Raw genomic sequence first — 19593 nt, 5'->3', positions numbered from 1 at the left:
GAGGGAGAGAGAGAGAGAGAGAGAGAGAGAACCCCAAAGTTTTGTGGGAATTCATTTTGAAATACTGGGGAAAATATGAAAGTCTATACTCCAAACTCTAAAATAATATAGCTGCTATAAATTTCCAGTAGACCATGATATAGGGAAAGGAGAATCGTGAGAGCCTCCCTCAGCCATGATGAAATGGAAATTGCCCCAGTCTTACACAATTGCTTGTTCTTTGTACTTTCTGCACAGTTATGGGTCTTTGCATTACCTACTACCAACTGCAAGAGGAAGTTTGTAATTAATAATTACAAACACAAATATTTAGATGGAAGATGAACAACATGATCATTAACAAAACATCAATTGGTTCTGCCCTTAGACTTAGACATCCTAACCTATGTTTTTAGACTATGTTTAGAGTACCAGGCATAAATTCCCTGCTATGGATCAGGCCTCAAATCCAACAAGAAAGAGGTTAGTTATGCCCATAATGACTGAGGCTCATATTAAGTACACACATACTGGCTTGCAGTTTGGTACTGTAGGATGCAGGGTCTAAACCACTGACAACTTTTCTCTACCAGCAGCCCTCACAAAAACTTGCAGTGTTCCAAAGCCTATCCAGCAGGGAGAATTTTGTTGTACATTCAAGATTTCTCTCTCTACCTTGCAACCAAAATGTTAGGTGACTTCAGCAATACCATGTACTTATGCTAATCAAGGAAGAGCATCTCTTTTCTTTGGAGTGCTTCTAGAACCTCCCTGACAAGTGAATGACCAGTACCTGGTACAGAGTGCTTCGTTTCATGGCCATGGTGTCTGGGACATTTACCCATGTGGGATACCTGTATTCACGGGTTTTATAATTATATTTCCCACTAGCTGGTAATATAGTTAAGATTTCATAGGCTTCTTCATATGTCTTTATGTTTGGTTAACCCGCTTACAAGTCCTGTCTTCTTGACCCCATTCCAGGTTAAATATGTAGCACACATTACCCAATGCCCCATTCTTTTATGGCACATGTGTTCTACTGTCCTCTTAATGTACAGTTTAATTCTGTTTCAAAATGATAGGTTCCCATGTAGCTTATTCATGGACAGCTCACTCAAGTTGACCTTTCAGCAGGCCACTCTCCTTACCACTACTCCACTACATATTTGAACCATTCTGCCCCCAGTATTCCACTCTCTAATTTCATATCACCTGTATTCTATTATCCACCCTCTCTTCCTGCATCTCTCCACTAATGATCCAGTTCTAGCTTCTTGGCTTCAATAAGTAGTCTCACCTGAACATGCAAAACGGAATGTTTGAAGCTTGAACACACATTTTCATTTACCCATGTGTCAGCTGATGGATATCTATGTTGTTACCATTTCCTAGATACTGTCAATAAAGTAGCAATGAACTGTTATGCCAGGAAACACTTGTAAACACCAAAACCAAGGAGCCGATTTTGATGTAATCAAATTAGGTTTTCTATTTAAGTTGCAGCTTGGGTTCCCCACCAACCCTGACACAGCATGAAAGTGGAGCCCTGAGCCTAGTTTTAGGCAAGTATTTATATAGGCAAGAAGGATGTATCTAGCCTGATACATATCTGATGGGGGGGCAATTATGGCCTTTCACATAGCTGGCTGGTGTTGGGAGCCAAAACATAAACTTAACTTTCGTGGTTTCTTTGATTGGTAGTTGTGAGGAAGTGAAGTGCCAGGGGCAGGCTTGTAACCTGGGGTGTAGATTTGTTGGGGAATGAACTGGAAACTGGTGTTAGATGCAAGTCTTGTTGGAGGGTAATTTGGAAACTGATGTTAGAACAGGTTTTGTTGGGGAGTAACCTGGAAATTGATGGAGGAACCGACCAGTTAGTTAACTTGAGTTTAACCTTAGGCCAGGTTTTCTAAGATGAAGTCTGAACTCAATAGATCTGGTCTCTCAGAACATGAAGGGCAAGTGACAAGCGATAATGATGGAAAGACCTTGGAAGTTATGCCCGGGAGTGGATGTTGTATATCAACATTCTCTGAGACTAAATCTTCCAACAGAAGCTCCTTAAAATAGGGGATATTAAAAGAGAGGTAAAGCAATTTAATGAGAGGACTTGAAATGATACATCCTACAAAGAAGCTCCTAAAACTCAGAAATAGATGACTTAATCGTTTCAGGAAGTCCCAGAAACCAGCAAGATTCACTAGTAACCTCCAGCCTCAAGCATATATAATTAATAAGGACTACTGATACTGTCAGACAAGATGAGCTTCCCAGAACACACTCAGACGAGACATGAAGCAGACAACACAGGACAAGCTGACTGGAAGAGGTAGTAAGTGACTTGAAAGACACACTTTCCACCTCAGATGAGCTGCCTGCAAGCTGTACAGGGATCCCCAGGTTTGCAGCTTCATCAGCCCTTACCCTCACAGGAGGATGCAGTTGTCATTCAGTCCTTCATGCTTCTATCAGTAACCACTCACCCACACTCTTGTAAGTCACCCCAGTAAAACTCACTGCTCCACTGGGATTTAGAGATGACTTAGTGATTAACAACAATGTTCTTTGACTCACTTTGAATTCCCAGCACCCTCATATGGTCAGTCAATCTATAACAACGACTCCAAGGCATCCAATGGCCTCTGCTGGCCTCCGCAGGCACCAGGAACACACATGGTGGAGAGACATTCATGCAGAGAAAGCATCCCTAAAGAAGAAACCTAACAGAAATCTCCCTGGTTAACTTTATTGATTCCCAACTTTGGTTTTCTTTGATTCTTTATCTGTGGTAAGCAGATGATTGCCATTGTTTCCATGAGAATAGTATCACATATCAGTGCTCAAATTGGGTCACAGAGTAGTTTTCCCTCATTTATTCATTTTTTTTTTTTAGAACATCTAGACTAATTGCAAAAGTTCATTCTCTAGTTCTCCATCCTAGAGCCATGTTTGGCCTCTGTGATAGTTATTTCTGGGTGTCAACGTGATTACATCTGGAGTGAACTACAATTCAGAAATGGAGGGCAAACCTGTGATTCAGATCTTCAAGCTAGAAGACAGGTTTTTGACCTGGATCTTGACATGGAGATCTCGAGGCATAGTGGCCATGAACAGCTTAGTCCCAGCCAAGGTAGTACCCACCTTTAATTCCAGGAAACTGAGACAGGTAGATCTCTGAGTTCTAGGCCTGGGACAAAGCAAGTCCCAGATCCAGGCGTGGTAGGACACACCTTTAATATGGGCCACACCTTCTGCTGGAGGCCAACATAAGGCCTGTGGAAGAAGGAAGATTTATTCTTCTTCAACCACTTGCCAGCACATCTCTGGAAACCTACTCCCACAGAAGACCAGCTTAAACAAGTAGCTTCATGAGACTGAGCAATCTTGGACTTCTCACTCGCAGTTTCCCACTATTGGATTAGTTGGATTACTGACTGTAAGTCATTGCAAGAAATTTCCTTTATATATGTAAATATATATGTAAATATATATATATATATATATATATATATATATATATATATATATATATGGAGAGAGAGAGAGAGGGAGAGAGAGAGAGAGAGAGAGAGAGAGAGAAACAGAGAGAGAGAGAGAGACAGAGAGACAGAGAGAGAGACAGAGAGAGACCCATAAGTTCTGTGACTCTAGAGAATCCTAGCTAAAACAGAAGTTGGTACCAGGATTGGTTCTAGAGGAGCAGAAGTATAAGAATAAATGTGTTAAGAATCTGGAATTGGTTTAATAATTTGCCAGCACCTTCTACATTCACCAGAACCTTCAACTGCTTGAAATCTTTCTAGACTCTCTGTCTCCTGGGAGCTCAGAGAATATAGAAGGTCTATGGTGGAAACTATATTTCAAACTTAAAGAAACAAATGCCTTTGAGTACCTTGATCCATCAGCTGTGACTGGCAATGAATTAGGTGACCCAGTATATCAAGTTTTCTACACTTTGGGGGAAAATAAGAAAACTGAATTTGCTGGCTTGTTGCTCTTAATATCTCTGGACAATAACTGGTGAGTGGGGCTCCAGCACCTTTTGAGTTTTGCTCTTGGCCTTTTTCTTGTGAAAGACCTTAGGGTTGGAGATGCTGCTGCTCAATTGAATGAATTAAATGCAATGGGTTTTATTGGGCCCTGAGGTAGCAAGGGCCAGTTGACAGCATCGAATCCCCAGAGACAAGGTAGTTATTATAATGGGCAGTGTAGATAAAACAACATTCATAATGACCTACCCCATAATGATCACAGTTCTGCATTTTGATTACTGTAGGTTTTTTGTAGTGGTCTCTGTAGTAGAGAGGTTTCTTGATAAGGACTGAAGACTACACTTATCTGTGGGCAGAAGAGAAAATGTTTAGATTATGCTGGTTTAGTAAAGTCTGTTTTGTCTCAAAGCACTTTTATCTTAAGTCACAGAAGACAAATGCCTCTGAGTTAGGAAAATGGCAAGACCACCATCTAGTGGTGAATGCCATGCAGCTCGGGCTAAATTCACTGATTTCTTGAGGCAACTATTTCTTTTCAAATTCCGAGTTCTTTAAATGTCTCACCCCAAGTCAAATTTTCAGGATTTGGTTTTGACTTGTCATTTTTGTATGTTAGGGACAGGACCCTGGCTTTCTGAATTTAGCCTGTTACTGTTTGGGATAAGTATGTAACTCACAGGCTGGTAGTCAAGTCGAAGTGTTAGGCTGTCTATCTTTTAAAGGGTTCAGAACTCAGTACGGGGGTCAGATATCGGGATGCAGCGTCCTATCAGATCCAGTTCTGGTCTACGCTGACAGCAAACTTGTGAGGAGTCTGTGTAGAGCCGGTCTCCAGAGAAGCTTGACCGCTGGAGCTCTGTGGAAGGGAGCCTGAGACTGAGGGGGAGGGACCTGTCTCCGGTGGGGTGGGGGGTGGGGCCACTCACCGGAAACAGAGGTTGGGGACAGTAGATGGGTGTGGAGGAAGTGTGTTGGGTGGAGCGGGGGTTAGAAAAGTGACGTGAGAGCTGGGACTGTTCTTTAGTGAGCCTAGGTAAGTTGACTAAGGAGCCAAAACCAAAAGTGGTAAGGACCTCTTCCTTGAGGAACTCGCCGTGAGGAATCGTGTGCTGCAGACCTGGGATGAGAGGACACGGCAGAGGTTTCGAGGGGAAGCGGAAACTCCCCTGAGCCTCAGGTGCCGCGCAGGCCATCCTGGGAGATCCTGGGCGAGTCAGCAGTCAGCAGCCCAACGGGTGGAATCGCAGCCCGGGGGGCGGGGGGAGGGGGAGGGCCGTAACCTCCCAGATTAGAAGAACTGAGGGGCTGGGGAAAGGCGGGATTCGGACAGGGGTGAGATTTTTCCTCTGCTACTCATAAAGATGACAGCTCTCAAAATTCTGCTGTGCATGTCTTACCCTGTCCATAAATGTTAGACCATACTAAGTTGATGAATACTGATTTTTTTTTCATTGATTCGCGTCAAATTTTTTTTTTATAAAAGTACTCTAGTAGAGTACTTGAATTTATCTGTTGATATTTGCAAACTGTTTGGTTTGGTTGTTTTTGTTTTGTTCTAGTTACTTTGGTATGATAGGACAGCGCTCCTGCAATTTACATTAGTCCACGCTAACTTCTTTATTATACCTGAGGACTTGGCACCCCTGGAGAGGTTTTAGATCTCAGTAATGAAAGGAACTGTAAGGATTTTTTGAGAGCAAGGGCATCTTTGCGGTCAGGAGCAAAAGGAATACAACAAAGTCATACCACACAACAAACTTGGTGCAAGAGATGTATTGGGGATAAACATTATGGCAGCTATTCTGAAAGGGAAGAGAGATGGTAGGCTAGGTGGAGGGGTGGGTGTTTATAGTGTCTTTCGAGCATGTGAAATGAAGTACTAGAAAAGAACAGTGGTCCTGATATGCTTGGTCATTAAAGCTGGAACATTGTAGTCTGTTAACACTGAGTAATGGAGGGCTTTCCTGGTTTCAATGCCCTGGAGGCACAAGAATGGCTAGCCACCCCTCCCATCCTCCACTCCACCCCCACCTCTCCTCTCCACCCCTGAGGCTTCCCTAAGGGCCCTAACCGCCTTTTCCAGCCCCTTGTGTCAGAAAGTGGCCAAGCCACTGCCCTGAAGGAAAAAAAAAATGCTCATGATCAAGGTACAAAATCTCTCTAATTCCAGGCCACACTAGAAAGCCCCACCCCCATCCCAAGGAACCCTGTGTAAATCAGCCTCCTGCTAGGTTCTTTGCTGATTCTAGGTTCTTTGTGGTCACTCTGGCTTTTGCTTTCAACAACTCTCTTGTGTGAGTTTTGTTTTGCAGTGTGACTGAGATATTCCTTGGGTCCAGACTGCCTAGATACCTTTCTTTTCGTAGGTGTAGTAACACTTGCATTTAAGAAACCTTCGCCCTCAGATCAGCAAGGCCTCCATTGGATAAGCCTTTCCCCTTGCATCAGTCTTAGAGTTCTAGGGCAGAACCAGGGCAGGGTGATTTTCCACTGGCATGTTAACCAATAGGAATGCCTGTATATTGGATTGAATCTGAAAGTATGTTTTTGTGAATTCCACGTTAATATCTAAAACTTTTTAATACACCCTTAATTTTCCATCTGAGACATATGCACTCTGTGATGTAAATACAGCATTCTGATTTAAATACACCAGGGTTGGTGGCATCTACCTTTAATCCCAGCACTGGGGAGACTGAGTCAGGAAGATCTCAGGATGGGCTGAGATGTTAGAACCCCACCGGGAGGACTTTCAACAAAAACTGGATGTTGCAAAATTGTATCAGACTGGATTTTGTGGGTGAAAATAGGTTACTTGCTGCCTTCCCTTCCTCCTGCTCTGGATTCCTGACAAAATTAATCTGCATGTGTATGACCTGTATGTGTAGGGGTCTCAAATCTCAGAGTAGTATGAAATCTTCAGAAAAGAAAAATTTATGAAATATTCTCTCTTCTTTGTGTATCTTGCTTTAGGAGGCATAAATTCAGAACTTCATTAGTGTATAATATTCTCATTCCAATCATTCAGTTTAATTGCTACCCATAAGTTTTCAAGGAGCTGTGGAAGTGTGGATTGGAATTGAGGTTCAAGTTAGACTAAGTGAAATTCCACACTGACATTTGGGGAATCATTAAAGAGTCTTCAATTTCGTTTCTCTTTATCTACTGAGCACAGTACTGTGCCAGGAATCCAAGTGCTTTCTGAAGAATCTCTTTCTCATGTGCAGGGCTCACTGATCACCCAGACCTGCTCACCTGTGGAGCACAACAAAGAGACCTGGAAGGTGGAGAGGGAGGAGACAGTAGCTAAGGACCCAGGTATGTTGGAGGATTGGTGAAGGGATGGCAAGGGGTTCAAGAGACTGTGGAAGTGGGACATGAAATCAGTTTTGCCACATTGTTTCACTAGAAATATTTCTGGAGACTTACACTGAGAAAAATCTTCTCAGGATTATCCTATCGTAGAGATGTGAAGACTTTCTACAGAGGAATTGGTACTAGGAGGCAATAAACTTTTACTTTATACATGTGAGTGATGCTGTCCTTATTCCATGCACATCACTGATCATGTCTTTAGAAATGGTTTTTGTTTTAGCAATTTTAATGTTTTATAAAGCGATGAAAATTAATACTTCTAGATGTAATGTTTAATGGTTTTTAGAGCAAGAACAACAGGCACTGCTAACTGTTGAGCTATCTCTCTATCCTATTTTAAGTGTTATTTATGTGAGTAGCAATAGTAGAAAATGGTATAAAACCATTCTAATTGTTTTTATGTAGGTAATGCAAAAATCTTCACTTTACACAGGCATTTATTATTTTTAATATTTTTTCTTTTAGCTGGTGTTGTATGTTTGTGTGAATTCCTTAACATAAAAATACAGTCTATTCAATTTGTATGTTTTCAGTGATGTATTGGATAGCCACATGGTGGACTATCTCTGGGGAAGACTTTTTCTCCAGTTCTCAGAATTCTTTAGTGTTTGACTAAGGTTAAGGTCTAATGATCTTTCTCCCTGCCATATTAGCATGTCTGATGGTGTTGCCTTTGTTCAGCTCATGTTTAGACAATTGTGTTTGTAAGATTTTAAGTCTGTAGCTTTTCTGACATTTCTAAGAGACACAATCTCAGAGCAAATATCCTGTTCCTCTGACTCTTAAAATATTCTCTTCTGCTACCATCCCCCCTCCTCTTATTCCCCATTCGTCCAGCCCTCTTTTCAGTGATCCCTAAGCCTTAGATACAGGACTTGTGTTTTATGTGTAAGTTGTGGCTGAGCATTACAACTCTGCATTTTGACTGATTATGATTTTCTGTATAGTCTCCATGTGTTCCAAAAAAAGATCTTTCCTTGATGAGTGGTGAGGGGAACATTTATATATGGGAATTACAATAAATATATAGAGTGTTGTTTGGGATTATGCCAGTTTAGTAAATTACTGGCTGTAACTTCTCCAAGATCTATGACTTGATAAGCCCTCGGGAAACTGTCTAGGTTTCCAGTACTAAGTAAGTGTGATTTCCCACTTGTTGAGGTCTTAGGTCCAATTAGAAGCTGTTGGTTACTGCCCAGGTATGAGTGCCACTCTTGCATCCTTAGGTTATCATGAAGTGCAGATCATTGTTGTAGTTCATAGGTGTAGCACTGGGTGTAGTGCTGGGTAGCACTGTTGGTTGGCTTTCTCCTTTGGAAGCTTACATGTTGCCTTCTAGTATCATGGAAGCTAGTTGCCAGGGAGGATGGATGCTTTAATGTCAGATCTATTTTGAGACCTCTGGGTTCTATATCTGAATTGCATGGCATCTTTAACAATAGGGCCTCACTATCTACTTCTGGGAGAGGACCAAAGGCAACATCAATAGCCTATAATGTTTTGGAAATCTCTTGGATAGCTGTGACCAACAATTTAAAAGAAGCCATCTCATGCTTGGTATTAGTAGTTTTATTTTTAAAAATCTATGGCTCTTATAGGGACCATTATCAACCCAGACGAGAAGCTTTCATATATATACTAAATGTATGTGTATATACAGACATGAATTGTAGGCATTTTTTGTAGTTGGTTTATTTGACTCCTCCTTCCTTACTTTTCAGACATCCTTATTTTACCATTTTCTTTTGTGTTTATATTTGTCTCCTATTTGTCCATTTTCACTTTAGGATCACTTTTCCCTATTGTCGTCTATTACCTCCCCACATCTCACTGTGATCTGCATTTACTTTTCTGGTTACTGTAGTTACTCCAGGTTTCGAACTCACATCTGAAGGGTTGGAGCTAGGTACTTTCTATGAGAGAGAGAACATGCAATGTCTGTCTTTCTAGGCCTGGCTTAGTTCACTTAGTATAATCATTTCTAGGTCCATCCATTTATCTGAACATCTGAGTTCACTTTTCATTACAGCTATATAATATTTCATAGTGTATATGTACCACATTTTCACTATCCATTTGTCAGTTGAAAGATATTTAGGTTGTTTCAATTTGTAGCTATTGTGAATATAGCAGTAATGAGCATGAGTGAGCACATGTCTGTGGAATAGGATGTATAGTTCTTTGAGCATATGCCAAGGAATAGAAGACCTGGGTCATGTGCTAGATTTATTTAACTTGAAGATTTGTTTAACTGAGGATCCTCTATAATGATTTCCAGAGGGGTTAGGTTTTTTGTTTGTTTGTTTGTTTGTTTTGTTGTTGTTTTGTTTTGTTTTGCTCATAGGTTTTTTTTTTATGCTTTGTGATTTTGTCTTTTGTTCTTCCTGGCTGGAATATTGGTAGAATTCTTCTTCCTTCTTTGAGAGAATCAGTAGTTTGCTTTCTTTTCTATGAGTGGCTATTTTCATTTACCTGGTAGATAATTCCTCTGATTCTTCTGTATATACTTAACCTGTAATAGTGCTACTATGATAAATCAATTGTGTTAACTTGTTACTATAGTCAAATATATTTATGTCTCCATTTTGAGATAGTATTTTCCTTATGCAATAGATGGTTGATGATGGCTTTCTCTCCACACTTTTTCCATGCTCTCCTGCCTTTGGGATCACTGACCAGATACCAGGTAGTATTCTGTTGCTTGGATCTCTTCATGTGGTGTGACATTGTGCTTTAATAGCATTGAGTATTACTTTTACTTTTCCTGTTTGATCTCTTGATATTAAAGGGCCACTCACCAGCTATTCATTGTTCTTCAAATAGGAAATCAAAGAAGAGAAACATCAAGAGATGGCTGATTCTTCAATAAACATGTCCCCGGTCAGTGTTCATGTCTACTCTTTGTCTAAAAGTGTTATAGTTTGAGACATTGCAAGCCTTTAATTTTCTGCTTTTGATAATTTTTTTAACTTTATCATAAAACATTAGAAACAAACAAAATCACCTACTGAAATTAACTAACCTGAAGACAATACAACTCAATGTACTTTTGTGCAGTTATAGTAGTCATTGGGAAAGAAGCTCCGGGGCCTTGGGTGTGATTTTACGTCTTTAATATCAAATATATCTTTATGAACTGATCCACCACTAAAACATGTGACAGAATTAGAACTAGAAAAGAAATTAGCTTTAGATTTTTTTTTGAAGAACTGGTGGTCATTACTTACATTCAGTTGTACCTGAATCCCTGATATTTAAACTTTTCGTGTTTTCTTCTCTGCATGTTCTGCTATGCGCCCATGTACATTGTTTCCATATAGATATGTTATTGGCTAGATTCTGCATATCACCTCACTTTAGTATTACACATTCTAAGTCCAACCATTTTCTTGCTAATTTTTATTATAGTTTTCTCTTTAGCAGAATAGTATTTCATTTTATGTGTCCATTTTCATTATCCATCTATCTGTGGACTAACAATTAGATTGATTCCAATTCTGTCATATGGTGAATAAGGTAGCAGTATGCAAGTGGTATAAATATCTCTTGAGTAGGGTGTGAACTTTGCTGGATATATCCATAGAATTGAAATAGCTGGTCATAATATGATTGCATCTCTAAATATTTGAATAATCTCCAAACTGATTTTTCACAATGGCTGAATTAATTTTCAAACATCACTCCCCCCCACACACACAGATACACATACACCCAAAGAGTGAATAAGCATATCTTTTTCTACACATCCTTTCTAACATTTGTTGTCAGATTGATTGACAGCCAGTCTGCCTGGGGTGAGGCACTATTTCAAAGTGCTTTTGCTTTGCATTTCCATGACAGCATTTTAGAGATTTTATAGTCGTTTTTCAGTATTTATGGACCATTTTTGTTTTTCTCTGTTCAAAGTATCTGTTCAGGTAATTTGCCCATTTGTTGATTGACAGTTTTATTTCCTTGGTGTTTAGTTTCTGCAATTCTTAGTAAATTCTAGATATTAGCCGTAATCCAGAGTGTTACTGGTACAGATTTTCTCCCATTCTTTGGGTGTTCATGTGCCCTGCTCATTATTCCCTTTGATGGACAGAATATTTATATTCATGTTGTCCCATCTGTTGATACTTGGGGTTAAATCCTGTGCTGCTATTCTTTCTATTCAACAAGTCCTTGCCCATTCCAGTATCATGTGGCTGGTGCAGGTTTTTTTTTTTTGTTTTTGTTTTTTTGTTTTTATCTGCTTAATAGTGTCTCAAATATTTTAAAATTAATTCCATACATTACTTGATTTTTTTTGGGGGGGGGGTTTCAAGACAGGGTTTCTCTGTGTAGCCCTGGCTGTCCTGGAACTCACTCTGTAGACCAGGCTAGCCTCAAACTCTTGAACTCAGAAATCCGCCTGCCTCTGCCTCCCAAGCGCTGGGATTAAAGGTGTGCACCACCACTGCCCGGCGATTTTTTATGTTAATATTAAAATAGCTAGTATGTAGTATGAAAACACTCTTGGAAAAAAAACACTCTTCCAAAAACTTTTTGGAAAAAGACCAAAAAAACTCTTCCACAATGAACTTAATCTTATATTCTGCCTTCCATATCTACCATTTAACTCTGTAATGTTACGCATTGGACCTAGAGTTTAAACATCCCGACCTAGCATTGTAGAATAGAATCATGCAAGGCCCCAGTACAAACTGGATTGTAGTGTCAGTATTCTAGGATTATCTTGAGGTACAGCATTTCAAAGCACATTCCCACATCATGAATTTTTCTTTTCAGACATATACACTGTGATGCTCTGGGATATAACAGATAGATAAACGTGTCCAGACCTGAAATGTATGTCTTGCTTCATGGATATGCTTGTGAGACTGGTTTAATCCTGTTTTCACAGTTAGAACATGTATTATGGCATGTAACTATGTTAGAAATCATCTGATTAAGTAACTGTCTTTGATTATCTACATCCCAAATTTGCTTAAGTCTCCATCTGTTCAGGAAACCACTCTCCCATATAGCACATATTCAAATTATATTTTATTGTTTCAGGATATGTTGACATTCAGGGATGTGACTGTGGACTTCTCCCAGGAGGAGTGGGAATGCCTGGACTCTGCTCAGAGGGCTCTGTACATTGAAGTGATGTTGGAGAATTACAGCAACCTGGTGTCTGTTGGTGAGAATATTTTGCTTAAAGAACTCCCAACTGATACTTTGTATGTCATTATAGATCATAAACTCTCTGTTAAGCTGTCTTGGAAACAACAGGAGACTAGGAAATGTTTGGTAGTAGAAAAAAACTTTATTATGGTGTTTATTTTATCTTTCCAGTTTTCATTTTAGTAGACTCATGCCTTCTTCAGTTCAGTTTCAATATGTATTCAGAAACTCGCAATGTATATTTGTACCATATCTTTTTTTCTCATTTTTTCCTTTTATTGAAAACAGATTCTTACATAATATATACTTAGAATTTTCCCTCCCTTACTACTGTTTCTCCTGCACTCTCTCCCCTCAATATCCACTCATTTTCTGTCTCTTATTAGAAAAGAACACGGCTTTAAGAGATAACAACCAAGATTAACAAAATAACATATAATAATGTAAAGGAAAATTCATCATATTGAAGTAAGACAAAGTAACCCAACAGAGAAGTAAAGGATTCCTAAAAACAGGCAAGGGAATCAGAGAACCATTCATTCTCACACTCAGAAGTCATATAATACTAAGCTGAAAGCTATAGTGTACATGCAAAGGACCAGGTGCTGACCCATGTAGGCCCTGTGCCTTCTACTTCAGTCCCTGTGAGTTCACTTGCACTTTCCTAGTTCATTCAGAGGGTCTTGTTGTCCTGGTGTCCTCCATCTCTCCTGGCTCTTACACTTTCTGCCTCATCCTTTCTATGTTTCCCTGAACTCTGGAGGGATTTGATGGAGCCCTCTATGTAGACTCTCTCTCCTCCTGATGTCTGACTTTGGGCGTCTGCATCTGTTCCCATCTGTAGCCAGAGGAAGCGTCTCTCATTATAACTGACTAAGGCACTGATCCATGAGTACAGCAGAATATCATTAGGAGTTATTTAGTTCACACTTCTATTTCTCCTATGAGTAGTGTTTGGTTTTATCCTAGGTTTCTGGGCTGTCTAGGCTCTGGTCCTTGGTTGTGCAAGCAGTTTGGGTATGACTTTCATCTTTTGGAGTTAGCCTTCACTCATATCAGACATTGGTTGGCCGATCCCACAATTTCTGTTCCACCATTGCTGTGCGGCGGGACAGACTGTAGGTCACAGGTTTTGTAGATGGCTGCAGCCATATCTTAAAGCTCCATTTCATTATTGCATTTGAAATAGTTTTAATTGTGGGAAAAATTCAAGATGTGCAAAAAGAAATTTCTCCCTAATTATACTGAAGATCTGATTGGACATAGCATTTGGAAAAATTATTCCTAGATTTCTCCATTTTGTCTTTTCTTCATATACTGAATACAGTACTGTGTTAGACGTCTGTTCTTTCTAAGAATTCTTGCATGGGTCATGGGCTACTTCACAGAACACATGGGTTATTATATGGGTAGTAGATCTGGTCACCTGTCTGAGGCAAATGAGAGTACTCTGAGATGTGGAGAAGATATGGTAGCCACAATCAAGGTGGGCAAAAGAATGAGTGGGACAACAGTGATGGCTTCAACAGGAAGAGAAAGAGCTGAAAATGGTTTTTCTATATTCAGTTCCAAGTTGAAAGGCTTCCTGATCATTTAACTTACAGTGCATCCTGCCTGTTGCAACTGTTAGAAGTCATTGTGCCTTAGTGCACCTGAATTGTGGTGGCTTAATACTAGTATACAATGCAATTTTATTTAACGATGCTGACATGTGAGTCCATGAAGTAGCATTATTCTGTAACTGCCTTCCTTATATGTAGGTATTCAGTCATATTACATCCTTCGTTTTCTTCTCAGCGGAGGATACAGAGACACCCTTCTGGAAGATTATCTCAAGAGTCAGTGTAGAAAGTTCACTTAAGAACAACTATATAAGGAAAGTTAAGAAACACAGTAGTGGATGTGCCAGGGTGGGGTAGATACCCATTAGTGGGCCTCTACTCTCTCAGAGCTGAAGGGGAGGGGAAATGGGGGAAGAGACTGTGGGAGGGAGAGATGGGGGTAGATACACACTTTAGGATGTAAAGTAAGTAAGTAAATAAATAAACACCAATCAAATTGACAGCTAGAGGAAAGAAAGAAAGAGAGAGAGAAAGAGAGAGAGAGAGAGAGAGAGGGAGGGAGGAAGACAAAAACAGACAGTAAAAAAAAGACAGTAGTGTGTGGAGCTCAAACAATGCAGGAAAGAAATAAGCACTAGCTGCCCATTGTAGCCCTCACTCAAATCACCTAGAGCCTCTGCTATATGGCAGAATTGCATCAACTACTTTTGAAAAATCCCCCCCCTTAGGAAAAAAAAAAGCCCTTGATGTTTTTAACTAATCCTTTAATATTCTAACAAACTCTAAAAGAGTTTCTTGAATGGGAATCTTTATTTGTTGTACATTAGTTTACATAAGTGTTGTGAATCTGAATTGCATTAAACTCTTCATCACTTTCTGAGAAAAAAATATTTAAAAATAGGCACATATATTCTAAATATAATCTGTTACTGAGTCCCATCCCAAAGCTACATACTGATTTCTCAGTTATTTGTTTCATCTGCGTTGAAGACTGTTACTCTTTTTCTGAGAATCCATACATACAATTAGAGTGAAAGAAAAATGTCAACTTCCACGAACTCTGTACTAAGTACTTCTCCTAATAGAGAATGTAGGAAGACAGTCATTTCTCAAATGTTTAAATTTGGAACAAGCCCTACTAATCTGAATTGTACTCATTTTCAGAGAACTACTGCATGTGTGATACTGCCTGTCAACATGTGAAGACGGAAAAGGAGTCCTGTCAGTGTAATGAGCTTGGTGAAATGCTTCATGAACCCTTCAACTCTGCACTTTATAAAAGAAGTGACACTACAGAAACCTCTAATAACTACAGGTGCTGTAATGACTGGGATGCCTCTGCTGATTTGTCAGACTCAGATAGCCATAAAAGCACGCACACTGGAGAAGAACGTTGTGAATCTAAAGACTGTGAGAAGTCTCTAAATTTGTGTTCCAACATGACTCAAAATCAGAGACTCTACACTGAAGAGAAAGAACCCAGACAGGAAAAATATGATGGCCATTTCAGCTCTACACACAGTCCTATGCAACAAACAATCTACATTGGAGAGAATCCACACAAGTGTGTGAAATATGGGAAATGTTTCAGTACTACCTCAAGCCTCAGTGTACAGCAGAAAATGGATACTGGAAACAAACCTTACAAGTGCAATGTTTGTGACAAATCCTTTACTCAGTGCTCAAGTCTTAAAACACATCGAAAAACACATCAAAGACTTCGTGCTGGGACAAAGCCTTACATATGCAATGACTGTGGAAAGTCATTTTCTTACTTGTCTGCACTTAAAAGCCATCAGCAAAGGCATACTGGAGAGAAGAGATACAAATGTAAGGAGTGTGACAAATCCTATGCCTACCGTACTGGTTTGAAGAGACATCAGAAAATCCATACTACAAAGGAACATTATAGTTGTCAACACTGTGGCAAGGTCTTTCATCAGCTCTCACACTTTAAAAGCCATTTCACACTCCATACTGGAGAGAAGCCTTACAAATGCAATGAGTGTCACAGATCCTTTCCCCACTATGTATTCTTTAGAAGGCATAAGAAACATCATTCTCTACAGAAATCACACAAATGCAAAGAATGTGGTAAGTCCTTTTTTATATTATCACATCTTAAAACTCATTACAGAATCCATACTGGTGAGAAGCCTTACAAATGTAAAGAATGTGACAAATCCTTTACTCAGTACTCACATCTTCGAAGACATCAGAGAATTTATACTGGAAAAAAACTTTACAGATGTGACATATGTGACAAATGGTTTACTATGGCTTCAAGTCTCAGCAGACATCAGAAAATCCATACTGAACCAAAAACTTACAAATGCAAGGAGTGTGACATATTCTTTACCCACTACTCAAGTCTTAGAAGACATCAGAAGGTTCATACTGGAGAAAGACATTATACATGTAAACAGTGTGACAAATCTTTTACTAGGGCCTCAACTCTTAGAGCACATCAGAGAATTCATACTGGAGAGAAACCTTACAAATGTAGTGTATGTGACAAATCCTTTACACAGGCCTCACAACTTAGAACACATCAGAGAGTTCATACTGGAGAGAGACCTTATGTGTGTAAGGAATGTGGCAAATCACTTACTACATGTGCAATTCTTAGAGCACATCAGAAAATCCACACTGGTGAGAAGCCTTACAAATGTGAGGTATGTGGCAAATGCTATATCCAGTACTCACATCTTAAAAGACATCAGAAAGTTCATACTGGAGAGAAACATAAAATTGTAAATAATGTGGCATAACATTCATCTAGTATTCTCTCTGCATTCAAATCCTAACATTATACATAATAGAAATAAAATGTAAGTGTGAGAAACATGGAAAGCCTTTAATAAGGTTTTAAATCTTAGAATGTATCACAAAGTTTGTCAAAATAAAATTTCCAAATGTAATTATGTGAAATTATGTAATTATGTAATTATGAGAGTCACTGGCCTCTCAGACACAGTATTCTTTTTTTGTTTGTTTGTTTGTTTTCAAGACAGGGTTTCTCTGTATCATCCTGGCTGTCCTGGAACTCACTCTGTAGAGCAGGCCGGCCTCAAACTCAGAAATCCGCCTGCCTCTGCCTCCCAAGTGCTGGGATTAAAGGCATGCGCCACCACTGCCCGGCATCTTTATTTTCTTGTGTGTGTGCATGTGCGTGCGTGTGTGTGTGTGTCTGTACTTTGCTGCTTGTATCTCTGTGCACTACATCTATGACTGGTGCCTGTGGAGGCCAGATCCCCTAAAGCTGGAGTTAAAGACAGTTGTGAGCTGTTATTTGTGTGTTGGAAATTGAACCTCAATACACTGTAAAAACAGATGTTGCTTTTAACCTCTGAATGGTGCTTTTGTCCTTCTAGTCACTGGGAAAAGCTGTAATATAATATTTTGTCTTGTTCAATATTGAAAAATTCATAATTCCAGGAAAGGTTGTGTACTCAGCCAACAGAGGCAAAAATGGTCTCTGTTAATCAGAGGCCATCCTGGTATACATAGTTCCAGGACAGCCAGAACTACATATACTTATAACCAGGAGCTTCTTTGTTCCTGAAATAATGACTGCTAGACTTAAATTATATAACCTGTTTATTATATTCCTTGTGTGCTACAGAGCTGTTTACCTCTTCTCATCTTCATATGTCTGTCTCCTTGTGGTCCAGGGTGAATCTTTCACACCTGTGACTACCTCCCAGAGTTTCAATCTCACTGAGATCCCTGTAGATTTTTATTTTTCAAGACCTACCTTAATAAGAGTTCTTAAATACTTTAACCTCAAGTCCACCAACCACCATAGGTAGTGGAAAGGAAAGGCTAATAGGGCAAAAAATTTAGGCCTGTTTAGAAATAGTTCTTTGGGGTGATTCTAATCTTTGTCATGATAGCAGCAGCTCAGTTCACAGAGCTCAGCAGCACTAACTCCATTCACTTGCAAACACCATTCATGAACCAGTAACAGCAGTTCAATCCAAAAGAAACCACAGGGCTCTGCCAGTCAGCCCCCGAGACCACAGAAGTGACAAGAAGCCACCAGAACACCACCAGAAATCTCTACAAAGTCTCAACAAACAATGACCACTGAAAAAGGCAAGGCAAACAAATGCCCCAGTGTCATCCACTGTCTGTTGGGTTATATCTTTCCAAACACCAAGCATCAGCTCTCTTAAAATATCGCATGCCCTTTTTCCAGGCAGCTTCCAGAAAAACACCACGTGTCTATTCGAAGAAAACCACCCACCTACATGTCTGCCTCAGCAAAATGTCCTCTCATAAAACACTTTCCAGAAAAATATCACATGACACAAATGAGTCCCCAAAGAAACCAGAAATTTCCACCTCAGCTTCTGTCTTTTATTTCCTGCCTTTTGCTAATAATCCACCAGATTTTAATTGAGGTTCTGCATCCATACAGTACACAGGAGATTCTCTCTACATGGAGCCTGTCTCAAAATCATAAAAAGGATAAAATGTATCATTTAATATATGACAATGACCTCTAATTGTACTGTACCTCATAAAGTTTATACTTCTGAGAAACTATGTCAAAGTATAGCATATAAAATATGCATGTCTTCATTGGAAATTACAACTCCAATTTGACAAAGCCTTAACCTAGTGCTGAAACTGCTGACATGAAAGCAAATTCATTATGAAGAAAAGAAATAGTAGTCTCATCTTTCACCTTCAAGATCATCAACAACCAAAAGAAAAACATTGAATGAAGACCCACATATAAGTGGAAATGTGCCATTTGACTATTGGGGGCCAGGTGGAAGTACTCGTTGTATTTTTTGTTTGACTATGTTTATATCCTGATTCCTCATTTTCATTTTTATTTACAATAAAGTAATATACCATGTTCTGTAGATATGCATCATATTTACACATGTGTCAACTGATATATATGTGAGTTGGTTCCAGGCCTAGATAGTGAATAAAGCAACAAGAACATGAAGAGCAATTTTTGGCTGGGGCAGACACCTAGCTGGTCTGCTCCCAGGAAGACACCATATCCTGAGCCATCCTAGGGGAACCACTGCAGTCAGAGTGGCGGGTAAGAACTCTCTCCTACTCCCCTATGCCACAGAGCTATAACTGGGACCCTGAGTCTGAGGCTCAGGATCCATCAGCCACACAAACCCCATCCCTCTGGAATACCACTCCCCTTCTGCCCCTAGCTTGGTCCATTTGGCTAGGGCAGACACCTAGCTGGTCTGCTCCCATGAAGACACCATATCCTGAGCCATCCTAGAGGAACCACTTCACTCAGCAGAGAAGGAACCACTGCAACTCAGAGCAGCAGGGTTTCAGGATCCCAGAGGCAGCCTGAGTCCCAGCAGTTATTCCACCCAGGAGCTCAGGATCACCGAGAAATCTGGACCTGAGGAGTTCTGACACAAGCAAGAAAACTGGAAAGAGAGGCTCCAGTCAGAGACTGTGAGTGCAGGTAGCACTAGAGTTAACCAGAAGGTGAAAGATAAGTGCAAGAACATGAGCAACAGAAACCAAAGTTACCTGAC

General features: G+C 39.9%; 1 protein-coding gene across 2 annotated transcripts; it reads left to right on the top strand.

Moving 5' to 3' along the window:
* The first annotated feature begins 4916 nt into the window (after window positions 1–4916).
* On the top strand, window positions 4917–18947 carry LOC114630088 (zinc finger protein 54-like). 2 transcript variants are annotated; one of them, XM_028778166.1, is made up of 6 exons: window positions 4917–5007; window positions 7202–7292; window positions 10173–10229; window positions 12390–12516; window positions 15227–16156; window positions 18264–18947. In XM_028778166.1, the coding sequence occupies exons 3-6, from the start codon at window positions 10200–10202 to the stop codon at window positions 18344–18346; spliced, it is 1170 nt and encodes a 389-aa protein (XP_028633999.1). In that variant the 5' UTR covers window positions 4917–5007; window positions 7202–7292; window positions 10173–10199; the 3' UTR covers window positions 18347–18947. The 2 variants fall into 2 exon arrangements, with proteins under 2 accessions (XP_028633999.1, XP_028634000.1); XM_028778167.1 differs by lacking the exon at window positions 4917–5007 and adding an exon at window positions 5046–5151.
* The last annotated feature ends 646 nt before the right edge of the window (window positions 18948–19593 follow it).

Source organism: Grammomys surdaster, unplaced genomic scaffold (assembly GCF_004785775.1).
Source record: "Grammomys surdaster isolate TR1022 unplaced genomic scaffold, NIH_TR_1.0 327, whole genome shotgun sequence".
NCBI classification, from domain to species: Eukaryota; Metazoa; Chordata; class Mammalia; order Rodentia; family Muridae; genus Grammomys; species Grammomys surdaster.
This window is presented reverse-complemented; position numbering and strand designations above follow the sequence as displayed.